The sequence below is a fragment of the Paroedura picta genome, chromosome 14 (genome assembly GCF_049243985.1).
Source record: "Paroedura picta isolate Pp20150507F chromosome 14, Ppicta_v3.0, whole genome shotgun sequence".
Classification (NCBI taxonomy): Eukaryota; Metazoa; Chordata; class Lepidosauria; order Squamata; family Gekkonidae; genus Paroedura; species Paroedura picta.
Window position 1 is genome coordinate 39,288,497 of NC_135382.1, and position 22,875 is coordinate 39,311,371.

Sequence of the window (22,875 nt, forward strand, 5' to 3'; positions counted from 1 at the left end):
ACCACACCTGAGCAGAGCTGCTGTAGCCGCTCCTCCTCCGGTTGCACGGGGAATTGCCTTCCTACCCCCCCCCCCACAGAAACCATTCTGAAGACTGGCTCCCATCTGCAGAGATGAATCTCATCCTCTCCAGGTAAAAGGGGAAGCATTGCCGGTTTCCATTTAGGTCAGGGTTCTTCCCTTTTACAGAAAGGATTGAAGCTCACCCCTTGGGGGAGATTTCCATTCAGGGATGCGGGGGCAGGAGGGGCGCAGGGGACTTGGAAGGCCTGCTGGACATCCAACACATTGCAGAAGAATATTTCTTCTGGACTTTCTCAGCAGATTTACATCCTGCCTCCTGACCATCGTGGAACTCAATGCAGAATTCCCATCGGGGGTTCAGGGGTGGTCTCTGTACAGGCACTGGCCAGATCCTGCTGTGTTTCCGCTACACGACTCTCGTTGCTGCTGTGAATTGTGGTTCATGGGTGAAGCCTCCACTTATCACTCTAAAGATCCCCGGGTTCAATCCCTGGCGTCTCCAAGTAAAAGGACCCAGCAGGAGGGGATGGGAAAGACCTTTCTCTGCCTCAGGCCCCAGAGAGCTGCTGCTAGTCTGAGTAGGCAACACCCTTCTTGCTGGTCTGATTCCGAATGAGGCAGCTTCACGTGACCACAGAGAGATTTACAGGAGCAAAAGAGCATTCACGCAGCAATTTCCCTGTCTCTTTCCTGGCCCCCCCCCGTCCCTCGCAGGCAGCAAGCGTGGTGGTTAAGAGCAGTGGCCTCCAATGTGGAGAGCCAGGCTTCATTCCCCACTCCTTCTCCATGTGCAGCCAGCTGGGTGACCCTGAGCTGTTCACAGTCCTGTTAGATCTGCTCTCTCTGCTGCTGTTTCAAAAAAGACCATCCCAAAGCAGGCTTAGGAAAGATCACAGCAAAGCAGGGGAACGTCCAGATGGTGAAGGGGGTGTGCAACAGTGCTGGATAAACACGGGGGAAAGGCCAGTCCGTTTTGGGCGCTGCAGAGCTTTGGCAAGGCAACTGTACTAGCTCACTTGCTGGCCACTGTAGTCCAGCACTGCAGTCTAGCAGAAGCAGCAAAAGATAGAGAGTCCCTGCCCCGAGGAGTTTATAGAATATGTTTTGACAGCAGCACTCAACAAAGAGGCTTCGCTAGTTAAGGCAAAGGCTTCAGGGAAAGGGAGGGATTTAAGGAAGAATTTGAAGGGGGGGGGGTGAGAGAGAGGCAGTATCAAAGAACGGTATTTGCTGCAAGAGATGCTGAAGATAAAGACCCGGCCTCTGCATCCCCCGCTGGGATTCCTTGCAACTTTGATTCATTATTTCCTGCAGGAGGGTGTGGAGCCAACAGAAGGGGTGGGAGAGAAAACCAGGACCGATTGTGAAGTTTCCCTCCATGGGAAAGAGACGTGTTTAGCAAATGGTGGTGAGGACAACAGCCCCAATGCCCACAAAGTGTCTGGAATACCAGGGAAGGATTTTGCTGGGAGCAACTGGCAGGCTGAGGACAGCATGAAAAGAGAACTAGAAAAAGGATCCGTCCTCAGTCGTCCCTGGCAGAGCCATGGGCCAGTAAGGAGGCCGTGAGGAGGAAATGAGAGGGAGAGGGAGCCAAGGAACATCCACCTGGGTACCCACGCCCAGCCCATGTCCGAAGCACCAGAAACAGCCGCTTTGGGGAACTCTGCAGCTGCTGGAGACATTTACACCCATGACGACCATCCAGAGAGGTGGATTAAATCCAGATGTGCAACCAGCTGTTTTTTGTTTCTTGTGCAGCAGCCAGAACGCAAGGCCATGCAGCTTCCCCCCCCCCCCGTCACTATATTTAAGGGAAAGATTCACTTTCTTGAATGGAAGAGCACCCTTCCTCGAAGGGGAAAGCTTCGTGCTGTCTGTTCTCTGGGTGCCACCCGAGCTGCTTTTAGGGGGACGGGAGGAGGGAGCCAAGAAAAAGAAGCTCCATACGGGGAAATCTTTCATAAGATGAAACTGGTGGGCAGAGGGCGCGGGGCCAGGATGGAGCTGAGATGTGGCAAGAGCCAGCCTTTACTTGGGCAAGATTATTTATTTATTTAACTAAACAGCTTTAGGCTGATCCTGCATTGAGTAGGGGGTTGGACTAGATGGCCTTTAGGGACCCTTCTAGCTGAGAAAAGCAATCCTATTTAGGACGACCATAAATGTTTTCAGGGATTCAGAATTAAGCACAGAGGTCCCTCCTCCCTGCAGGGATGGCCAAGTGAAGTTGATGGAGAATGTGGTCACCAACGCAGAGACGTATTTTGGCAAGTTCTGCACGCTGATGGCCGCCTACACCCGCAAGACAGCCAAGTTGCGGGACAAGTCTGACCTGCTGGTCAAGCAGCTGATCAACTACGCCAACACGGAGAACCCCGAACTGAGGACGGCCGTGAAGAACTTTGCCGAGGAGCTGGCCAAGGTGCAGGACTACAGGCAAGCCGAGGTGAGCCGTACCAGCAGAGTCTGAATATGCACAAAGGAGTAAAGCACCAGGATTTTTCAGAATGAAATGGTTTTGTTAATAAGAGAAACCACTTTGCATAGAGAGAAGTCCAATGAACTGTTCCAATGTTCGTTCAGTTATTAGTATTCTTATTAGATTTATTGCCAGGTTGGCAGGTTACAAGATAAAAACCCCACAATAAAATCCAACCTGTAATGGCGGCGGGGGGGGGGGGGAGTTAGTGGGGAGTAAGCCTGATGGCTCCGGCTATTCCAGAGGCAAGCAGAGAGGAAGTGGGCTCAAAGGAGCAGGAAGTCTCCAATGAGCCCATCAGAATGCTGGAGGGGAGAGTATTTCACCAATTCCAGGGAGTTCCCATTCTAACTATGCCAAATACACCTCCCCTCCCACGCCACCTGCAGGACATTCTCCATATTCTGTCCAATCACTGCAGATCTTGCATAGTCCAAGCAACAGCCCAGCTCGAGTAACCCAAAACGAAACGAAGAGCATCCGTACGAGGAGTGGAACGCTTATGGGCTGGGACAGTGATGTGAAGGGGCAGAAGCCCAGGGGTTTAAGAGCAAAGTCCACCCTACAAAGCATCCGTTTTCTCCAGGGAAAAGGAACCCGCCAGGCTGCAGTTCTTAGGGATCCCCAGGTCCCCTCTGTGGGCTGGCGTCTCCCTTCTGCCACCGTCACCCCTTTGCTCAGGGCTGCCCCAGAGCTTAGCACACGTCTTCATGTACCTCCCAACATGTTTTTTGCCTTAGGTGGAGAGACTGGAAACAAAAGTTGTTCAGCCCCTGAAAGTGTATGGCGCTCTCATCAAGCAAACCAGGGTGAGTGAAGGATTTAAAAAGACCCCCCACCCCCACCACCCCCACCACGGTTGCCACATGTTGATCCTGTCTTTCCCTGAAGGTGTGTGTGTGGGGGGGAGGATACCTAGTTGGCCCCTTCTCCTCACAACCCCCCTGTGAGGTAAATTGCGTTGCGAGGGACTTGCCCAAGATCACACAGAAAGCTTTAGGGCAGAATATGAAACAGAGTCTGCCTAGCCTACTCTGACACGCTTAACCCTTGACCCTCGTCCAACCCTCTGTGAAGCCAGCCTGGGGTCATGGCAAGGAGCAGCTTGGAGAGACGGGTTTGATATCCACTCCTCCTCCTCCTCATGCAGCCAGCTGGGTGACCTTGGGCCAGTCCCAGTTCTCTCAGAGCTCTCTCAGCCCCACCTCCCTCACAGGAGGGAGGTTGTAGGGAGAGGAAAGGGAAGGCAATTGCAAGCTGCTTGGAGACTCCTTTGGGTAGTAAAAAGTGTGTGGGGGGGAACAGCCCTTAACATCTATACACTACCCTGAGTTCTATACCATATATATATATGGCAATAGGGTTGCCATCTCTGGGCTGGAAAATACCTGGAGATTTTGGGGTTGGAGTGTGGAGAAGACACAATTTGGAGAGAGGGGGGACCTCAGCTGGAAACTTAGCCACAGAATTCACCCTCCGAAGCAGCCCTTTTGTCCAGCTGAATCGATCTCTGTACTTGGGGAGGCCGCCTGTAAGAGCAGGAGAGAGCCAGGCCACCCTGGAGGTTCATCCAACTATCTGAACGTCTCAAATTTGACCCTGCCAAGCGGAGACGGTGGACGGAGCGGGAGATAAGCCTTTTGCTCTGGCCTTTTCGGTTAGCCAACTGCGTACCAAACAGAATGCCTTTGTTGCAACCGACAGGCTGAGATCAAGAAGTTCAACAGCGCCCGGAACCACGAGATAAAACAACTGGAGAAGCTGGAGAAGCTCCGGCAGAAGTCGCCCTCCGACAGACACATGATCGTATCCTTCCTCGTGCCGCTTCTAAGGCTGCCCAGCTGCAAAGGAGCTCTGGGTTCCCGGCCTTGCACCGAATTCTGCCTTTCTGGAGGCTGCCGGCTCAGGAAGGCAGGATTCCAAGCCTGGCCGCGGAGGGAGGGTTGGGTTTCAGGGAGGCTTCCTCCCGGGCCTTCCGCAGAGCAGGGGAATCCACTGAAGCCGATTGGAAACAGACGTGTGCAGGGAAACCGTCTCCGTGCATCAAGGAGAGGGAAAGAGATTGTTGCCGGCGAGCAGGCGGGCCGCTCGGGAGCTGGCTGGGCTTCAGATAAACGAGATGAAAACAGTACGAATAATACTCAAGTGAGGAGCAGGAGGGCTTAAGAAGAAAACCCTCAGGCTACATCCTTATTACAGAGCTACTAGAGCGAACGGGCCGATTAGAACACCCGCCCTGCAGACATCTTCGCCCAGGGGTCCCCAAAGGGGTGCCCAGGGGGCTCACAGGGCTGTTAGAAACTGGGAGGGGCCAGGCAGAGTTTTTGCCCAGCAAGATCTGATTGGCAGTATAGTTTTTTTTCCAATGGTGCTTTACCTGCCGCTGTCAGCACAACACAAGAATCTCCATTATGAGACTGAGAGCAACGTGCAGCAGCCGTTGCATGCCTGGCTCCGCCTCCTAGGGAGGCCATTTTGTGGCCATTCCCCCTGCACTGTGTCAGAAGGCCCAAGGCTCAAAAAAACGGTTGGGGACTCCTGTTTGAGTCAAATATGCCAGAGGTGCAACCTATTTGGTATTCCAAGTCTCAGCACCGGCACTGACTTTAAGAAGACAGGAGTGCCCCTGTGCATATGCAGAATATTTCTTGCCCCTTAGGGGCATGGCACCCAGACACCCTTTATTGTCATCCTATTGGCTGAGAAATGTGACGTCATCATGTCAAAAGCGGCATCCTAACTACCCAGGTGGCATGCTAAGGTGCTCCCGGCTGCATTCTTTCAGGTTTGAGAGACGGGAAGCTGCAGACTGGGAACCCCAACAAAGTGGGTGACGGCCACACAGCCTTGGGCAGACGCACCCCAAAATAGCAGCTCAGTCTAGGAAACATTCCAGCCACACCAGGCATGCATTTGCCATTTCATTTCTCAGGTTCTGAATTTCCCCGTCTCTTCCTGGCGTCATAAAGATGCAGGAGTTCTCTCCCTTCATAAGACATTTATCCTTACGGGTACAAAAGATATCATTTGGGGAAACTGCAGGATAATCCAGGGGGCTCAGCTAAGATCTCCGTCTTTTCTTCCCCCACTGCAAAGGATATTTTAATCAAAAGTTGCTTCAGAACGAAGCCTGTTTTCCAAAGGGAGAAGCTTTCGGCAGAAAAATATCCAGGAGGGATTCTCCCGGGGAAGAGAGGCGATTTGACATCCTCTTAATCCCTGCAGTGCTCCACTCCGCGGCTGGGAGATCAGCAGGAAGGCAGGAAGCGGCCCAAGGCAGCAGCCCGGAGACCTTCAAGGGGGCGATGAATCCTGCCTCCAGCCCACCGGGGGCCTCCGTCGCTCCTGGAGCTGCAGCCCAAACCATTCATCCCCTCGACCGATCTTAAAATAGCTGCAGGAGGTAGCCATGCTTGCTGCCTTGCTGCGCACCAGTGAGCGCCAAGTCCCAGTGGCACCTCTGAGACGAGCCAGGTTTTCAGAGGGTGAGCTGCTTTCCACAGTCAGACAGGCAGGTTTAAAATGACACCCACACCCCTAAAAATGCAAAGCAAATGCCCATTTGTCCACTCTTGTCAGAGCCAGTCCTGGCAGTCTAAACCAGGGGTAGTCAAACTGCGGCCCTCCAGATGTCCATGGACTACAATTCCCAGGAGCCCCCTGCCAGCATTTGCTGGCAGGGGGCTCCTGGGAATTGTAGTCCATGGACATCTGGAGGGCCGCAGTTTGACTACCCCTGGTCTAAACAGACGTTTAACACAGCTTCGCTACACCTTTTACAGATCCTGGGTAGCGTTTCAGCTCCTGGCCTAGTATTATTATTATTAGATCGATACACCACCATTTACCGCTAACAGGATTGGATCAGTTTATGACCTACATACACATAGAATCATAGCGTTGGAAGGGACCTCCTGGGTCATCTAGTCCAACTGAGCTGGTATTTTATTCCCTGCTTCTCACTACCTGAAGGAACCCCAGAGTAGCTTGCAATCACCTTTCCCTGTTCTCCCCACAACAGACACCCTGTGAGGTAGGTGGAGCAGAGAGCCCTCAGAGAACTGCTCTGCAAGAACAGCTCTAAGAGAGCCGGGACTAGCCCAAGGTAACTCGTGAGCAACCAAGCTATATTCTTCAGATTAGAGTCCGCTGCTCTTTAACCACTGACTCTCAGTTTAGGGATTTAAAGTCATTATCGACACTTTGAAACAGGCACAGAAGTCATAGGAAGGTGATGAAGCTAGGGGTGCCAACCTCCAGGTGGGACCTGGGGAGCCCCTGGAATTCCAGGCTGCAGAGACTTGTTCCCCTGGAGAAAAAGGAGGCTCTGGAGGGTGGGCAGAACAGGCTCTGCAGTACTTCCTTCCCACCTGCTTCTGGGACAGGGTCTGCCAGCTGCCTCCAGAATACCTGCAGCCTTCGGGGACCGACGGGCAACCGGGAAACTCTGCCAGAAGAAGTGTCCTGGCAGAGAAACAAGGCCCAGGCGCCTTTCTGTCTCGAGAGGAGCCCTTCCCGTGGCCTCCCGCCAAGCGCTCCTGTCTCCTGCAAGCCCCCCACGTCCTCCCACACTTCTCCCCCCGCCCCCCCCGCCCAAGGTCTCTGAAAGCCTTCTGGAGGCTGAGCCTGCCCAGATCGAGAGATACCAAATCTCTCCCCCTCTGCACTGCAGCTTCCAGTCTATGAAAGCCCTCGGCTGCCCTCTGGTGCCGCATCTGCAGAAGAACTTGAGGCGTGGATCCCTGCGCCATCGGGTGGCAATCCACTTATGGTGACCTCACCAAGGCTCTTTCACGTTAAGTGAGAAGCAGACGGGTTTGCCATGGCCTTCCTCTGCAGAGTCTTCCTTGGGGGTCTCCCACCCAAGGGCCATCCGCAGCAAGGGGCTTTCAAGGCCAGTGACAAACTGTGGTTTGCAAAGTGTTTCTTAGTGGTGTCCCACCCAAGGACCAGCTGTGCTCAGCTTCCGAAATAGGGCGAAATCAAGCTCTATCCTAACACTGCACATCTCCAAGAAGAACTAAGCCAAGACACGGGGTTTTAGGAACGGCTCGGCCAGGTAGAGAGCTCTTAGTTGCCATTTACTGCTTTTTCTTTTTCCTTGACTCCTGTTTTCAGTCACAGGTAAGAGTCTCCTGCCTCCCCTCCCTCCCCTGGAAAAGACCAATACCCTAATGCACAGCAATATATACGTTACAAACAGGTGAGACACTCAAGGTAACCCAGGTCGTTTCCCAATTGCTCAGAAAGGATGGCTAACATTGTCCATTTTGCACCGGTTTGATTCCTAGAATATCTGGATGTACCAGGCAGGGGGAAATTGTTCCACTGTCTTATTTATTTATCTCCTTCATGCATTGCCTTTCTCCCCATTTGCTCTGCTCCAGGCAGATGTAGGGATGCCAGCCTCCTGGAGGGGGGAACTGGGGATCTCCCGGAGTTACAATTCCAGACGACAGAGGTCAGTGCCCCTGGCAAAAATGGCTGCTATGCAGGCTGGGCTGTAAGTTATTATTGCCCCACGGAGGTCCCTTTCCCTCCCCAGGCGGCATCCTCAAATCTCCAGGAGTTTCCCAGTGCAGAGCTGGAAACCCTATGCAGAGGTGTCCTTTGAATCCAAAAGTTCCTGGCTTCCATTTCCACAGTGGACTAGCACATGTTCCACGTCAAAAAGGTCAGGATCCGTGCAACCCTCTTTGTGTTCCAGCAGTCCTCGATTTCGTGCCAGCAGCAGGCGAGAGAGATGCTCCAACCCGGCCTCCGTGACCCCAGCCACAGAACCCCCCCCCCTATATTTATGCCCTGCCGTAATCAGCCAAGAACGGACCAGGCCCTCAAATCACACGCTGCTAAAGCCAGCAAAGCACCAGAACATTTGCAGGGGGAGGTTTTCAGCACCAAGGTCAAATGCTCCCTCTCGCCTCCCCTCGTCCACGCCCCCAGGCTTTTTGCAGGGAAGGGACAGAGAGAGAGCGAGGAGTGAATAAGCCCTGGCGCATCCCTGACAAAATTAGCTCCTTGCGCATTAATGCACACAGCTGAGCAGGGGAAGTGAGCGCTTTGCCCCATGCTGCAGAGAGAGATCTTGCTGCATGCACTCTAGGCCAGGCAAGGCTGAAGCCACAGGGCTTTCCGGATAAAGGCCATGAGTCGGGCCACTCGCTGGTCCAGAAGTCACAAGGCTGTTTACACTGTGGGCCTGGAATAGCCTTTTTCCCGTGGGGGCCGCCTTGGAATCCCTGCAGTCACAGTTCTGCTCACAGCCAGGCCGGGGGGAGGAGAAGGCAAGGAGGTCACTGATGAAGAAGCCAGGCCCCCTGCGCCGAATGCAGCTGGGAAACGGGGTCAGTGCTTCATGGGTGCGTTTCTCCTTTCCACCCCATCAAGCGCGTAAACGAGGGGCTCGTTACCCTGACCTGCACGGGCATAACATGTTCTCTGAGGCAGTACAGCTTGGCTGTCCATAAGATTCTCAACCAGGGTCTTTTCCTCTGAGCTTCGGACTTGGTCACTGACCCCCTCTAATCAATGAGAAATCTGGGCCAAATGGAAGGAAGGGGGGGAGCTCGCTTGAACTCAACCAGGGCCTTCTCCAGCCTGGCCCCCGCCTGGTGGAAGGAGCTCCCGGAGGAGAGCAGAGCCCTGACGGAACCGGAACAATTCCCCAAGTCCTGCACAAGGGAGCTCCTCCGCCAGGCATTTGGTTCAGGTTGACCTCAACAAATCACCTTCCATTGGCCCCTGAGCCTCCCCCCGCATGGAAAACACGGCCAATTTGTCCAGCTTACGCTGCAGTTAAAGGGCTGCTCTCACCCTGGTTCTACAGTTCCAGCATCCTGTTCTAGTGTCATCGCTGTATTGTTACCGTTTACAGCTATGAAGTTGTCTGTACTCATCCCTGTTTGCGAAGTTCTATGTGAGCCTCAGGGGAGGGTGGTATATAAATATAGTAAATTAACTAACAATTTCAAGCCTTTTCCCCCCAGGCAGCCAAGAAGAAACGCTGCATAAAAGCCAAAGCATCACAACCTCTGCTGTGGCAGACCAAACACAAGCAGCCCCTGGCCCAGGGCACCGCTTCCTTCACCCACGTCCCCCCGTTTTCCTTGGAGTAAGAGGGGACTGCAGCAGCAGCAGCAGCAGCAGCACCCCCACCCCGTGCCTCCATTTCAATCGCTAACCCCTATTCTGCTCCCTTGGCTTAGGCAGAGTCCAACGTCCACAGGGCCTCCGTGGATGCCAGCAGAACCACCCAGCAGCTGGAAGAAACCATCGATGAGTTCCAGAAGCAGAAACTGAAGGATATACAGGTAATCCGGGCAGCGGGTGGCTGCTTGCACGGCCCCTTCCCACTCGGGGATTCTATGAAACTGCTGCTGACACCCGAACAGAGGACTGCGACTAATCCAGGCCCCAAAGCCCCAGTTTGACTTCCCAGATGGGCATCACACCTGACCCAGTTCTGTCTGCGGTCAGGCAAGGAGGCCTTTCAGAGCTGCAAGCCTCATGCACAGTCATGGTCAGGAAGTTCCCTCAGTGCTGCTGGGACTCACTCCCGAACACACGTGCAGGGAATAGCAAAGGCGATCGTTTTAGTCCCGGCATTCCAGAAACCAGGCCAGGGAGACAAAATAAAGGAGCAATGTGACATTTCTTGAAGAGTCCTGCAGGGCCTGCAAAAGGGAGCTCCTCCACCAGGCATTTGGTTGAGGTCGACCTGAACCACCACTTCCCAAGGGCCCTCCCCCTGAGCCCCCTCCTGCGGCACCCACTGCAGTCCCACCCACCCCACCGGGCTATCAGTAGGAGTTACTTTAATATTAAATTTTTCTACGGTTCCATGTTGCTTGCTGTTTCACTTCATTCATTACTGTTAATCTAAGTTACCAGTATTGTTTCTGTTCTGTTTCATGTGAACCGCCATGAGCCTTCCGGGAGGGCAGTATATAAATATAATAAAATAAATAAATAACTTCTTTGCTCCCTCCTCTCTGCAGAAAATCTTCATGGATTTTGTCACCATCGAGATGGTTTTCCACGCAAAAGCACTAGAGGTTTATTCCTGCGCTTTCCAGAATCTTGAAAACTATGATCTTGAGAAAGATCTGGAGGTAACGGCGGCATCCGAAAACCAGAGTTTGTTCACTGCCTTTGTTTGTCTTTTCGGAACCTGCCCCCACACTGGTTGCCAAATCCAGGTTAGGAAGAGTCCAGGGTTGTAGCCTGGGGAAGATAGGGACTTCGGGGGGGGGGGGTGCAATGCCACAGTGTCCCCCCTCCAAAGCTTCCATTTTCTGCAGGGGGGTTGATCTCTGCAGACTGGAGATGAGCTGTATTTCTGGGGGATCCCTGGGCCCCACCTGGAGGCCGGCACCCTACTCTGAGAACTTGGAAACGTAGGAAAGTCACTGAGACAGTACAGCTCTTGCTTGGCATGCAGGAGGTCTCAGGTTCAATCCCCGGCAGCACCTCCAGTTAAAAGGAGGTGATGTGAAAGACCTCTGCCCCAGGATTCATGGGAAACAGGAAGCTGGACCAGGTGGACATTTGGCACAACACTGCAGGGTCCTTCTTACGCACTTAACCATGCCCAGGACAAGCCAAGGGCAGAGCTGGCCTGAACATTATTTCTTGTTCTTTAGGATTTCAGAGCAAAAACCCACATTGGATCCGGAACCTTCCGTGAGTCAGGGCCGCTCACTGCCACCCACCCGTCTTCCAGTCTCCCATGGTCTACAGGCACCCAGGTAAGAAGGGGAACCACTGCGATGGGAAATGATTTTGGATTCAAAGGCAGACTCTGATAGACAGGTCAGCATTTGGAAGACACCCATGCAAAAAACCACAAAAATATAGTCCAATCAGGCACCTTTAAGCCCAACAACGATTTATTCAAGGTGGGAGCTTTCGAGTGCAAGCACTCTTCCTCAGCTGAGGAACTCTTTTTTAATGCCTGACTTTTCACTAACCAAAGAAGCCCCAAAGCAGCTGAAAAACACCTTTCCCTTCCCCTCCCTACAACAGACCCCCCTGTGAGGTGGGGCACAGCCATTTCCAAAACGGCAAAAAAAGGCAAAGTTCTGGGCAGTTCTAGCCACAGATGATTTTGATGTGTTAAAGGTAAAGGTATCCCCTCCTGTGCAAGCACCAGGTCATGTCTGACCCTTGGGGTGACTCCCTCCAGCGTTTTCATGGCAGACTCAATACGGGGTGGTTTGCCAGTCATTACATAACTTCCCCAGTCATTACCATTTACCCCCCAGCAAGCAAGCTGGGCACTCATTTTACTGACCTTGGAAGGATAGAAGGCTGCGTCAACCTTGAGCCGGCCGCCGGGATCAAACTCCCAGCCTCATGGGCAGAGCTTCCAGACTGCTGCCTTACCACTCTGCGCAACAAGAGGCTCTTATATGTTAGGAGAGGGCAATTGAGATTACCAGAAACCCTTTGATGAGGCCCAGCTGTGCCAGATCACACAGGTGTGAATGTTTTGATAGTTCTAAAGGAAGAGGCTCTCCTTAAAGATGTAAAGCAGAGATTGCCCTTTGCTGGAGAGCCATGCTGAGCTGCCAAATTTAAAGAAAAGGCTTCCTGTCCTCACAGGGGTGGGAGGGGAGGGTTTGGAGGGAGGGGCCATCATGCCGTACAGTCCACCCCCCAAAGCTGCCGTTCTTCCAGGGGAAATGACCTCAGTAGCCAAAAGATCAGTTGTCATCCTTGGAGATCTCCAGGCCTGCCCTGGAGGCTGGCAACCCTTATGAACCAAAGGCTCTCTCTGTTTCTCTCCAGAGCGTCCCAAGCATGCTGCAGAAGCTGACGCTGGTGGAGAGCAATGATGAATCTGAGGAGAACCAGTTGGAAAATTTCGGCAGCCTCGAATACCCCCACAGCCAGCCGGGAGCCCGTAAGACCTACTGAGAGCCCCCCACCCACCCCGAACCATGAGGCTGGGGGGGTTGTTAGCAGAACGAGCCAGAGGGGTAGTCAAACTGCGGCCCTCCAGATGTCCGTGGACTACAATTCCCATGAGCCCCTGCCAGCGAACGCTGGCAGGGGCTCATGGGAATTGTAGTCCACGGACATCTGGAGGGCCGCAGTTTGACTACCGCTGCCCTAAAGACTAACAGAATTCGTGGAAGGAGAGGAGCTTCAGGGAGTCTCAGCTCACATCTGCAGATACTTCTTTATTCCAGTCTCTGTTTCCCCTTTGAGCTTTTCATTTTCGGAGCAGGGTCATCCCCAATTATTAAAAAAAATAATAATAAAAATCCACAAAATAAAATAGCCCTTGGACTTTCAGTTTGTTCTCTTTCTTAAAGCTTTGGAAGGCTGCAGGGCCAGGACAGAAGGATCCTGCTGCTAGGGCCACTTTAAGCTTCTTTTCCACCCAATGGACCAGGAATTTAAAAAAAGAACAAAGGCTCTTATATCATGGCAGAACCAGGAGCCCGGCTGCCCACCACCCCATCTCCAAATCTTCACGGAACAAAGCCAAATTCCTCCCCTCTGAGTGCATCGGAAAGGAAACCTTGAGCTTCAGCACACACTGCAAGAGACAACAGGGCTCCGTGTCATTTAATCACAAGCAGGCAAAAGCTGGGTGCTGCCCCTCATCCCTATTCTGGGGAAGGTACTTGGCACATGCTCAGAAACACTCATGTCAGCGTGCTTCAGGACTCGGCCTGGGCACTTTCTGGGGCTCCATCTGGGCCCGCTACAAGAGTGTACAGTCAAAGCTGATGAAACGTGTTAAAGTCCCCAACTGCTCATGGGCCACATGCTCTGATGCACCCATTTGTCACCTCGCTCTAGATCAGGAACTGATTGTCCACCAGGGTCTTCTCGGCCAGGTTCCTCTTCCCAAGAGCCTCGCGAAGAATTTGCACCAGCTGAAAGGTTCAAAACGAAGACTGTTGGTGGGCAGCCTTGGCCAATGCTGTCCCTCGCGTCTTGGTAAGATCCCTCCTCCCCACAAACACAGAAATGGTTTGAGGCAGTTTTCCTTTAAAAACCCACAAAATCTTCAGAATAACGCAGAGTTTTAGAGAAGTCTCCTTCAGCCCTGTCTTAGATAGCTCAGCCTGGCTGGATCTCATCGAATTGCAGACGCAGAGTCGGCCCTGGCTGGTGGGTGGACGGAAAACTACCTCAAGGGTGGATTCAAATGGGTCACCATGTTGGCCTGTAGTGGCACAACAAAATCAGAGTCCAGGAGCACCTTTAAGACCAACAGAGATTCATTCAAGGCGTGAGCTTTCGAGTGCAAGCACTCGAAAGCTCACTCCTTGAATGAATCTCTGTTGGTCTTAAAGGTGCTTCTGGACTCTGATTTTGTTGTACCCCCAAGGATGTTCAGGGTTGCTACAGAGAGGCAGGCAATGGCCAACTGCCTTCATTAGATTCTGGAAGCTAAGCCGGGTGGGCCCATTTAGTCCTTGGGTGGGGGACCACCTGGGAAGTCCAGGGCCATGATGCAGAGGCAAGCAAGGGGAAACCACCTCTGTGCATCTCTTGCCTTGAACTCCCCTAGGTCAGATGGGATTTGATGGCACTTCCACCCCCATAAGACCAAACTTCTGCCAACCCACTTTTGATAGTTTTGCAGCAGCGACTGTGAGCTAAATTCCAGGCTTGCCCACAATCACTCTATGACCCCTGCCAGTCTTGGATCTAGCCCCTCATTTAAACTCATAAGAAATCTGCAGGACTGAACGGCTCCCACGTGCAATCTTTTTGCACAACCAAGGAGCAGAGAACTCGCACAACCAAGCAGCGGAATCGGTCCATCAAAATTCTCTTCCCTGTTTGGATCAGCAGTGGCTGATAAAAACATTCCCTCCTCCTGTGATCAGAGCCCTTGCAGATGCCCTGACAAGCCGAACCGACCCCGTTTACCTTCTGCACAACAAAGGTGACAAGAGTTGCCAGGACAAAATCCCTCGCCCCCAGATCCACCGCACAGAAAACGAGGGCTTCAAAGAACAGCAGCGTGAGCTCATGGTGGTAGAAAACAGCCCGGCCAAACAGGGCACTCTCGTCTGGAGGGAGAGGAAAGGAAAACACGCGTTGGAAAGGCAGCTGCTCTCGCCCCACCATCTTTACCTGCTCCCAGTTTCAAATCCCCGTAGCCCCTGCTTTGCACTAGAATGGCCTGCACCCAAAAGCAGTGTCCGTTCCGCGTTACAAGCACTGGCTGGTAAAAGGCAAGAAACAAGCTCCAAGAGGAAGGAGGGTAAAGAAATACCCTTGTACAGCACAGACACGCCTCCCGGCTCTTGGAACTCCACATCCAGGATCCGTTCCAGCAAAAACTTGTCCTTCACCACGTAGTCCATATCCGAGTACCTCTGGCGGGGAGAGCGAGACCGAGAAAAGGAAAAGATGTTCGAATGCTCTCAAGACAGGATTGTGAGCACTCAGTTGCAGCCGTGACGTAGCCAGTGTGATGTCAGGGTTAAGGGCGGCAGCCTGTAACCTGGCTAGCCGGGTTTGATTCCCCACTCCTCCTCTTCCTCCTCCACATGGGTCACCTTGGGCCAGTCCCAGTTCTCCCAGAGCTTTCTCAGCTCCACCTCCCTCGCAGGGAGTCTTTGGTGGGGAGAGGAAGGGAAGGCAGTTATAATCCTCTTTGAGACTCCTGAGGGTTGTATAAAGCAGGGTACAAAAAACAGCACTTTGAAAAAAGGAAATTAAACAAATTCCATTGACATCAGTGGCTGGCAAGTGGGCTACTCTGATTACAGGGAACAGCAGCCTCTGGTACTTGGGGGGGAGGGGGGGCATTTGCATGAGTTGCCACCTGCCTTGTGTGCAGGAACCCCCCAGCATACACAAGGGTTTAGGTCAAGGTCGCTCAAATCTCACGTGTTCCAGGAAGGAGGCCAGGAAGCGGTTCAAGGAATGGTAACTTCTTAGTCTCTGGTCTTGAACGCTGGACCGGATCCGTGCCCCTCCTGGAGCCTGCCGCAAGGAGAGTTCGCAAAAAAAAAAAAAGTTAGACGTTCAGGAGACTTGTTGCGTAGAGACAAGGTGAAGGCCGAGAGCGTGTAAAGTGTGTGTGCAGGTTTGTTAGCAGAGTCTCACACCAGCTGCAGGGATTTCGGCTCAATTTTCACCTGCTGCGTTGGCGCCCTCAGCTCCACACACGCAAACAGAGTTGTCGATCAGAAAGGGAGAGGGAGAAAGAGCTCCTAACAGCCCAAGAGGAATAAGACTAGAGAAAACTCTACTAAGGTGAGCTTCCAGCCATGAGCAGAAAACAATTTGGATCACCCCCGACTCATCTTATAGAAAATGTTTGTGTAGGTTCATATCTCAGCAGAAGCCCAATTTTGAGGCCAAGTCTGCAAATGGTCCCCTTTTCAAACTTCTTTCTGTAGCCGCCTCCGGATGTGTTTGCAGTACCTTGTTCGTATTGTGACTGCAAACACACGCACAATTGCAGGCTTTCCTCTTGTGCATCACCTCAGCCCCCTGCACCAGGCTGGCTGTCCTAGAGGAAGTACGATTTCTGGCTCCTTCACCCCAGGGCCAAGTAACTGACTCGCTGACTAGATCTTGGGGGCTTGGTTTTGGAGCAGACGGTGGAATCCCTTAACTAGCACAGAAAAGCTCACAGCTTGAATAAAACTTCTATTGGTCTTCAAGGTGCCCCTTGACCCAAACTTTGTTCTGTTGCTTCAGACCAGCAGTCTGAACCTGTCAGCTAACGGTCAGCGCAACAGAAGTCCAATTATAACAGCAACCGGCTCCCGCATCGAAACGGAAGAGGGTTTCTTTACCTCCGCTAAAGGCTGGTTTATCCTGTCATAGAGGGCTCTGGTTCTGTCGGTGAGAAAAACTTCAAACGTCTGGATGTCTGAGTCGGCCTCCAGGCCTCTAAGAGGGCAAAGGTTCTCCTGCAGGTACAAAGAGACAGCCTGGGTTATGTTGAAGAACTTGCATTGTTTATTAGACTGTCGACATCACATCACTGGCTCCTGGATCTTTTTAAGTGGAGATGGAATCAGACTCTTGGTCCGTCAAAGGAAGTATTGCCTACACAGACTGGCAGCTGCTCTCCAGGGTCCCAGGCCAAGGTCTTTCTCATCCCCTCCTCCCTGGTCCTTCTAACTGGAGATGCCCGGGATTGAACCTGGGACCTTCTGCGTGTCAAACACAGGCTCTGCCACTGAGCCATGACTGCTTTATTTCTCCTTACACCTACTGGGTCACCATTTTATCCTTACAACAACCCAGTGGGATAGACTAAGCCAAGACCCCCTTTCATGGCAAGTAGGGATTTGAAATCCAGGATTTTAACCACAAGGCTGTTTTGTATGCTGCGGCTGTGGGAAAAGAAATTAAGAATCCCAGGTTACCTCCTCCCTCTGGAGGTAAGAGTGCATGGTGTCCATGCTCACGTCTGCATGGCCATGGACGCTCCTTCCGTGGATGTAGAAGCCGTAGCATCTGTGCATCAAGATGAACACGGACACCTGCGGGAGCAAAGAGGGGCACAGGAAGCGCAAGGCCATGGAGCAACTGGACAAGGGTCATTCTGGAGGTCAGGCAACGTTAGGCGTAACCCACGACCAAGAAGCACCCACCCTTAGCCCAGTACTCTACCCTGGGGAAACTGAAGAAGAGAAGGCAAAAAGAGCCAGAAAATGGCCTGTACCACAGAGATGAGGAAATTTCCAGACAGCCCCTTAAAAGCAACGTGGGGTCTTCCAAGGGTTGCCATCCTCCAGAGGGAGCCTGGAGGTCTCCCAGAATTGCAGGTGATCTCCAGAGAACAATTGCCCTCCAGAAATGGCTGAGAGCCCTCTTCTCCCCAAGCTCCACCCTCCACAGGCTCCACCCCCAAATCCCCAGGAATTTCCCAACCTGGAGCTGACAACTTGACATGACCTTCCTCAGATGTCACTGCCCATCCTCAGAATCTCCCACCATTTGCTGAGGCAGGGCTAGCAATCCAACGCAACAATTCCCTCATTAAGGGGTTGTTAACTAGTTAACAAGTCCAGTTAGCTAAGCTCTCCTGCAGTTCAACCATGCCCAGCCGATACAGAGGCCTGCGTGCATCCTGGATATCCTTTAGTGGCCCATAGTGCAATGGGGCAAACCCCCAGAGGGGTCTCACAGTCCTCCAAGAAGCGTCCATCACCAGCCCTTTTCCTCTCTGCTGCAGAGACAGGACTCACATTGCTCAAAGAGCAAAGGTCGGTGAACTGCTGCATCTTGTCCTCCACAAACCGCTCATATAGCCCAACTGAAATCACCACCTGCAAGATAAGAGCGTCACGGGAGCGGGTACACAAGCATACCCCACGGCTGCTTCCATGTCCTTGCAGTTCAGTTTCCGGCTGTCCAATACTTTGACTCTGTAAGTATGGATGCGCATTCAGTTCTACATGAGCCAAAAGTACTTTCAGGGATATTTTGGCATCAAAAAGGTATCTGAGAAGTGTTTTGTTGAACTCCCCCCCAAAAAAAAAAAAATCTGGAAAAATCCTGAATATATTGTGCCATACTGCTCCTTGTCGGGTTCATTAGGGACCAGTTCAACCTCTGTTTCCAGTCTACAGGCCAAGCTGTGTGCGTCCTGATTGGCCCGTGGACTGGAAACAGAGGCCGGACTGGCTCCGCCCAGAGGCCGCTGCTCAAATATTATAAGAGCAGCTAAGTGTTAAAGATTTGTTTCTCTTCTAAATAAAATGACTTTATTCTTTTAAGCAGCCTGGTGCTGCCCTCCTCTTCACAGATTAAAACTCTGCCAACCATCTGGGAAGCCAGTCGGTATGTTCTCAGAGTGAAAAGGCACCTGCACAATCCCCACAGCCAGCCAAACAGAAGCAGCGATCCCAAAGCGGAGGATGGGGCTCCCTGGAGCCAGATGGGCATTTGAGCCTGGCTGGAGATTCACGTTCAGGTCTCTCGAGGCAAGGTTCTTCAGCCCCACCACCTAGGAAGAAAGAAGCAGCCATGTGGTTTCCCTCGGCACTTCCGGGAGCGGAGAACACCCCTGCCCGAGCAGGAGAAAGCAGGTGCCCCTCTCTTCTGTAGAAGAGCTTAGGTGTCCATCTCTTCTGCCTTTCAAGCCACCTTCAAGGAAGTCTGTCTGGCTTCCAGATTTGCACCCCTGACGGTCACGCAGACCTTGCACCTCTCTCTCTCTTTTTTTCTCAAGGTCACAGGCCCAGAGGTGACTTGGAGTGGGCTGGGACATGACCTCTGACCCCAGCAGACCCCTTCCTCCCTCCCTCACCTCCAGCAGCAGCAAGGTGGCAAACAGCTGAAGCGAAGGATTGACCTTCCGGTGGGTCTGCAGTTCATTCCACTCGTTAGCAATCAGAAAAGTCCTCCAGGCGCTCACAGACGGCGCAGCTCTCGGGTCTCCTCCTGGGTCAGGGGAAGGAAGCAACAGACACAAGGAGGCAGGAACAGTTGACTGTCTCTGGAAGCTCCAAGCGAGCGGGTCGGATTCTTAGCCAAGTGCAAAGCTCGAGGATCCTGCCTCCCGCCAGCCCTGGCTGCTGTCAATTTCCCTCTCCCGGCACGAAATCCTTACCTTCCAAGGCAAGCTGCTTCCTGGAAGCCTTGCCTGCTGATTTCCCAGAAGGACGCGAGGGCCTTGAAGTGATTTAGCAACGCTAATTAAACAAGGGGAGATCGCCCAACAGCTGTGCCGTGTGCTGCAGGTAAGGCCGCCCTCGCTTTTCAGGAGAGAGTGTGTGTGTGTGTGTTTGGGGAGGGGAAGGTTGAGCTTCAAAAGCATCTTCTGCCTGCAAAGCCCCCCTCCCCCCCCCCAATCATTTCAGGCTCTGCTCTGCTTTCTTCCTTTGCCCAAGTACTGACAGCTGAGATTTTGCTCCCGAGCTAAGTGGGCTGAGCCTCCAGGCACACCTCAAACTCAACCCCCTTCTGGTGTACTTCAGGTTCTGAGTTGGCCCAAATGCTTATGGATGCTTCCTACTTAGGCCTGGGTTCCTTTCCCCCTTCTCATGACCTTAATCTCCTCGTGCATCTGCAATAATTTGGCTGGCCCTTAAATACTGCTTCTCATCCCCGGCGGGAAAGCTCCCACAAACCCCACACGGCCTTTCCAGACATCAAAGCAATCAGGGGAGCGGACCTGTGGGCGGTCTCTGAGGCCTTTTCTCCTGTGGCTTTTCCCAGTCGATGAAGAAGACGGAGGCGGTTAACTGAGTGCTCAGCATGTGGACGAGGTCCAGGGTCTGCCATGAAAACAACCAAAGAGGGTTAAACATCTCAGTGAAGGACGTCTGACTCACTGTCACTTCCTTCCACTCATCTGCTCTCTGCAATCCGGACAGGTCGTCCTTGTCTTGGCTCCCCCCTGGAGGTTGGCAACCTTACTGCCTAGTCACTGCCAATTTATGGCAATCCTGTAGGGCAGGGGTAGTCAACCTGTGGTCCTCCAGATGTTCATGGACTACAATTCCCATGAGCTCCTGCCAGCATTTGCTGGCAGGGGCTCATGGGAATTGTAGTCCATGAACATCTGGAGGACCACAGGTTGACTACCCCTGCTGTAGGGTTTTCAAACCCAGAGACTTCCATTGCTCGCCTCAGCCCAGCGACCCTAGACTCCTGTAGCGGTCTGGTCTCCCCTCCTAGCATTAACTGGATTGCTGGCGAGACCTCCTGTTTGATCATTGATGCCCTCTGCAGACCCCACCAGAGGCTGAGACTGAAGAGATATGCACTTCCCCTGCAGCCCCAGCACAACCCGTACCTTCAGCACCAAAGCACACAGCACATAAATAATAAAGCGGGTTTCCGTTGGCCCCCCCGCAGGAGGCAGCGTCACCTCAATGGTAGAAGATTGTTGGCCCTGGAAGAAAAGGATCTTAAATGAGGGCCAAACCGCAGGCAGTGTTAGCTGCCCACACTGCATCGTTCACCAACACGCAGAGGCTTAAATCTGGGAGACCACTTGGGGCCAAGTGCATATTGCGGGCCCATTCTGGGTTTCCCGCAGGATCTATGCCCCAGGAGAGTAAGCAAAGCACACCATGCCGGAGAACTCTGCTTCTGGGCCCAAACCCATTAAGCAACGGACTTGCCTACCTTGAAAACTATAAGCCAGTAAATGCCAATCCCCACGGCGATCAGGAAGAAGGCATTTGCTAGGGAACCAGCCAAGTAGGCGAAGAATTTCATTACGATCTGTGAACAAAAAGACATTTTAAGTGGTGACGAACCCCTAGCACGAATCTGGGCAGGTGACGATGTGGAACCAACGCTGTGGGGCAGTTACAAGACGGAGGGACACGCAATGGATTCTCCTGTTCCTATGGGAGGTGCACTTCCTACTTAGGCCCAAATTAGACGTCATGCTGGCTTAAGGCAAAAGGACTCCCCTGTGTGGTACTTTGGCAACCAGGTGCAATCTCCTTTACGTGGGGCAACCTAGAATCTCTGCAATCTTCCTTAGCAGGCACCTTTGGGGTCATATGGGGCACATCAGTGGTTAAGACCGCCAGGCCAGGGCTCAAATCTTTCAAGGGAGCTTGCTGGGTGACCTTGGGCCATTCGCACTCACTCAGCCTCGCCTACCTTCTAGGGATGTTGTGAAGATAAAATGGAGAAGAAGTGAGCAAGGTCACCTGCTTTGGCTCCCCCCCCCCGGGGAGAAAGACGGGTGACAGTAAATGAGGTAGAGAAATAAATTAAAAGGCCGGGCCGTGGCATGGAGGCCTGAGGGAAGATAGCTCTTGAACAGCACTATTCGGATCATCCTCTCCTACCCTCCTGCGGCGTTTGGGAGGTGCCAGCTCTCTAGGATGTGACAAGTTAGCCTTACCATGAGATTGATGTTCTGAAGCCGTGAGCGCCTGGCCCAACTGCTGACCTTCATCAACGCGTACAAAACGGCAAAGGATCCGAGGGCCCCCAATGCGATCTGCCAAGAGGGAGGGGAAATAGAGGCAGGAGGCCCTCTTTGCGGAGCTCAAGGAGAACTTGAAGCCCTGCGTGTGGTTGGGTTAGAACCACAATAATTTCAGGCAGAGAGCCAGTGTGGGGCAGTGGCTCGAGTGTCGGGCTCAGGCCTAGGAGACCCAGGTTCAAATTGTCTCACGGAAGTTTGCTGGGCGACCTTGGGGCCGCTCTCAGCCTAGCCTACCTCCTAGGGTTGTTGTAAAGACAAAATGGAGAAAAGGAGAATAACGTAAGCCCCACTGAGGATACAGGTGGAGTATAAATGAAATTACATAGAAATAAATGATCCTGCAGCAACTGGGGTGAGCAAGGGCAGAGATTGCCCTGTATCTGTCCAGCACTTCTCTATCCTTGTGCTGATAGGATTTCCCATTCTTCTTTTTCTCTTTTTTGCCCTCACTCTGCTTCCCCCCCCACCACCACCACGGAGCCGCAGCCCCTCCTGTTGCTCCCTGCCAACATCTAATGACCCCACTTGCTTTCTTCACATATGCGGATTTTTAAAAAAGCTGGGAGGGGGGAGGGAGGGGGGCCCACATCTCCGAGCCTTGATGAGCCTTTGACAATCGGCTTCCTGGCAGCCAAGGCCGACTTGTGGGGCCATCTGCTGCAGAGATAAGGCCATCAGCCCCCCCCCTTGTCACAGGCTCTGCCCTCAGAGATCAAAGGCCAGACGGAGCCATCTGCAATGCCCCCCCGCCCCCTGCCCCCCCCGCCCAGTATTACATGATGCTCCTGCCACCCCTGGCTGGTCCCAGTTGCAGCATCTCAGGTGGGAGGAAAGAGATTGTTTTTTTCTCTGCCTGGCTACTCCGGCCCCTTCACGCGTGCTCAGGAGCATTACTCCTTCCTGGTGCCCAGCCCTGGCATCCAGCTAAGCCTCCCGGCTAATCCTTGGTGAGCTTAGGATCAAGATAAGTAGGAGCCGCAGAGGAGGAGGAGGAGGAGGAGGAGGCGGCTCAGAGGCTCCCTGGAGAGATCGGCTGGCTCCACCCCCCACATGTCCGCCCAAGCAGCCCCCCAGCCCTCCCATCTTTTGGGGGTCCTGGAATCTTTCTTCCCCTGCTGGCCCTTTCATCATGGAGTGTGGACAGCCTCCAGGGGGGATCTGGAGCCTCCTAGAGTGACCCAGGAATTTTGCCACCTGGAGTTGGCAAGCCTCTGTGGCTGCCCCCTCCTCCCAAATGCCTCACCAGGCCAGTTTGCACATGACAACATGCATCACCTTAGCATTTGGCACCACATAAGCCCTGCGGGGATTAGGAGCCCTGACATCGGATTTGGCTGACGAATGAGTCAGAGGTCGCAGACAAAGCGGGGCTTCCTTCGGAGGGGCGCAAACCAGGCCACGTTTGCCCCCTTCCTCTCCCCACCCAGCCCGCCCCATATGGTGCACAGAGGCTCCACAACAGAGGCCCCTT

General features: G+C 53.1%; 2 protein-coding genes across 4 annotated transcripts in view; one reads left to right on the forward strand and one right to left on the reverse strand.

Annotated features, from left to right (window-relative positions):
• Positions 1 to 12,805, forward strand: CIBAR2 (CBY1 interacting BAR domain containing 2). The gene is made up of 9 exons (XM_077310989.1): positions 1 to 133; positions 2,239 to 2,473; positions 3,247 to 3,315; positions 4,211 to 4,312; positions 7,625 to 7,630; positions 9,712 to 9,816; positions 10,504 to 10,617; positions 11,149 to 11,253; positions 12,296 to 12,805. Exons 1-9 carry the CDS (start codon positions 114 to 116, stop codon positions 12,422 to 12,424), a joined length of 885 nt encoding a protein of 294 aa, XP_077167104.1. The 5' UTR covers positions 1 to 113; the 3' UTR covers positions 12,425 to 12,805.
• LOC143824098 (meckelin-like) overlaps positions 12,791 to 22,875 on the reverse strand; it is a 19,412-nt gene continuing 9,327 nt past the window's right edge. For 2 of the 3 annotated variants that reach the window (XM_077310983.1, XM_077310982.1), the window contains 13 exons: positions 21,318 to 21,416; positions 20,582 to 20,680; positions 20,247 to 20,345; positions 19,623 to 19,725; positions 18,756 to 18,889; positions 18,312 to 18,452; positions 17,692 to 17,772; positions 16,867 to 16,983; positions 16,288 to 16,404; positions 15,371 to 15,466; positions 14,751 to 14,853; positions 14,402 to 14,544; positions 12,791 to 13,395 (listed from right to left, as the gene is read on the reverse strand). In XM_077310983.1, the coding sequence (XP_077167098.1) occupies positions 13,315 to 13,395; positions 14,402 to 14,544; positions 14,751 to 14,853; positions 15,371 to 15,466; positions 16,288 to 16,404; positions 16,867 to 16,983; positions 17,692 to 17,772; positions 18,312 to 18,452; positions 18,756 to 18,889; positions 19,623 to 19,725; positions 20,247 to 20,345; positions 20,582 to 20,680; positions 21,318 to 21,416 (1,413 nt within the window). In that variant the 3' untranslated portion in view covers positions 12,791 to 13,314. The remainder of the gene's footprint in view (positions 13,396 to 14,401; positions 14,545 to 14,750; positions 14,854 to 15,370; positions 15,467 to 16,287; positions 16,405 to 16,866; positions 16,984 to 17,691; positions 17,773 to 18,311; positions 18,453 to 18,755; positions 18,890 to 19,622; positions 19,726 to 20,246; positions 20,346 to 20,581; positions 20,681 to 21,317; positions 21,417 to 22,875) is intronic. The other variant, XM_077310984.1, reaches the window with a different exon arrangement.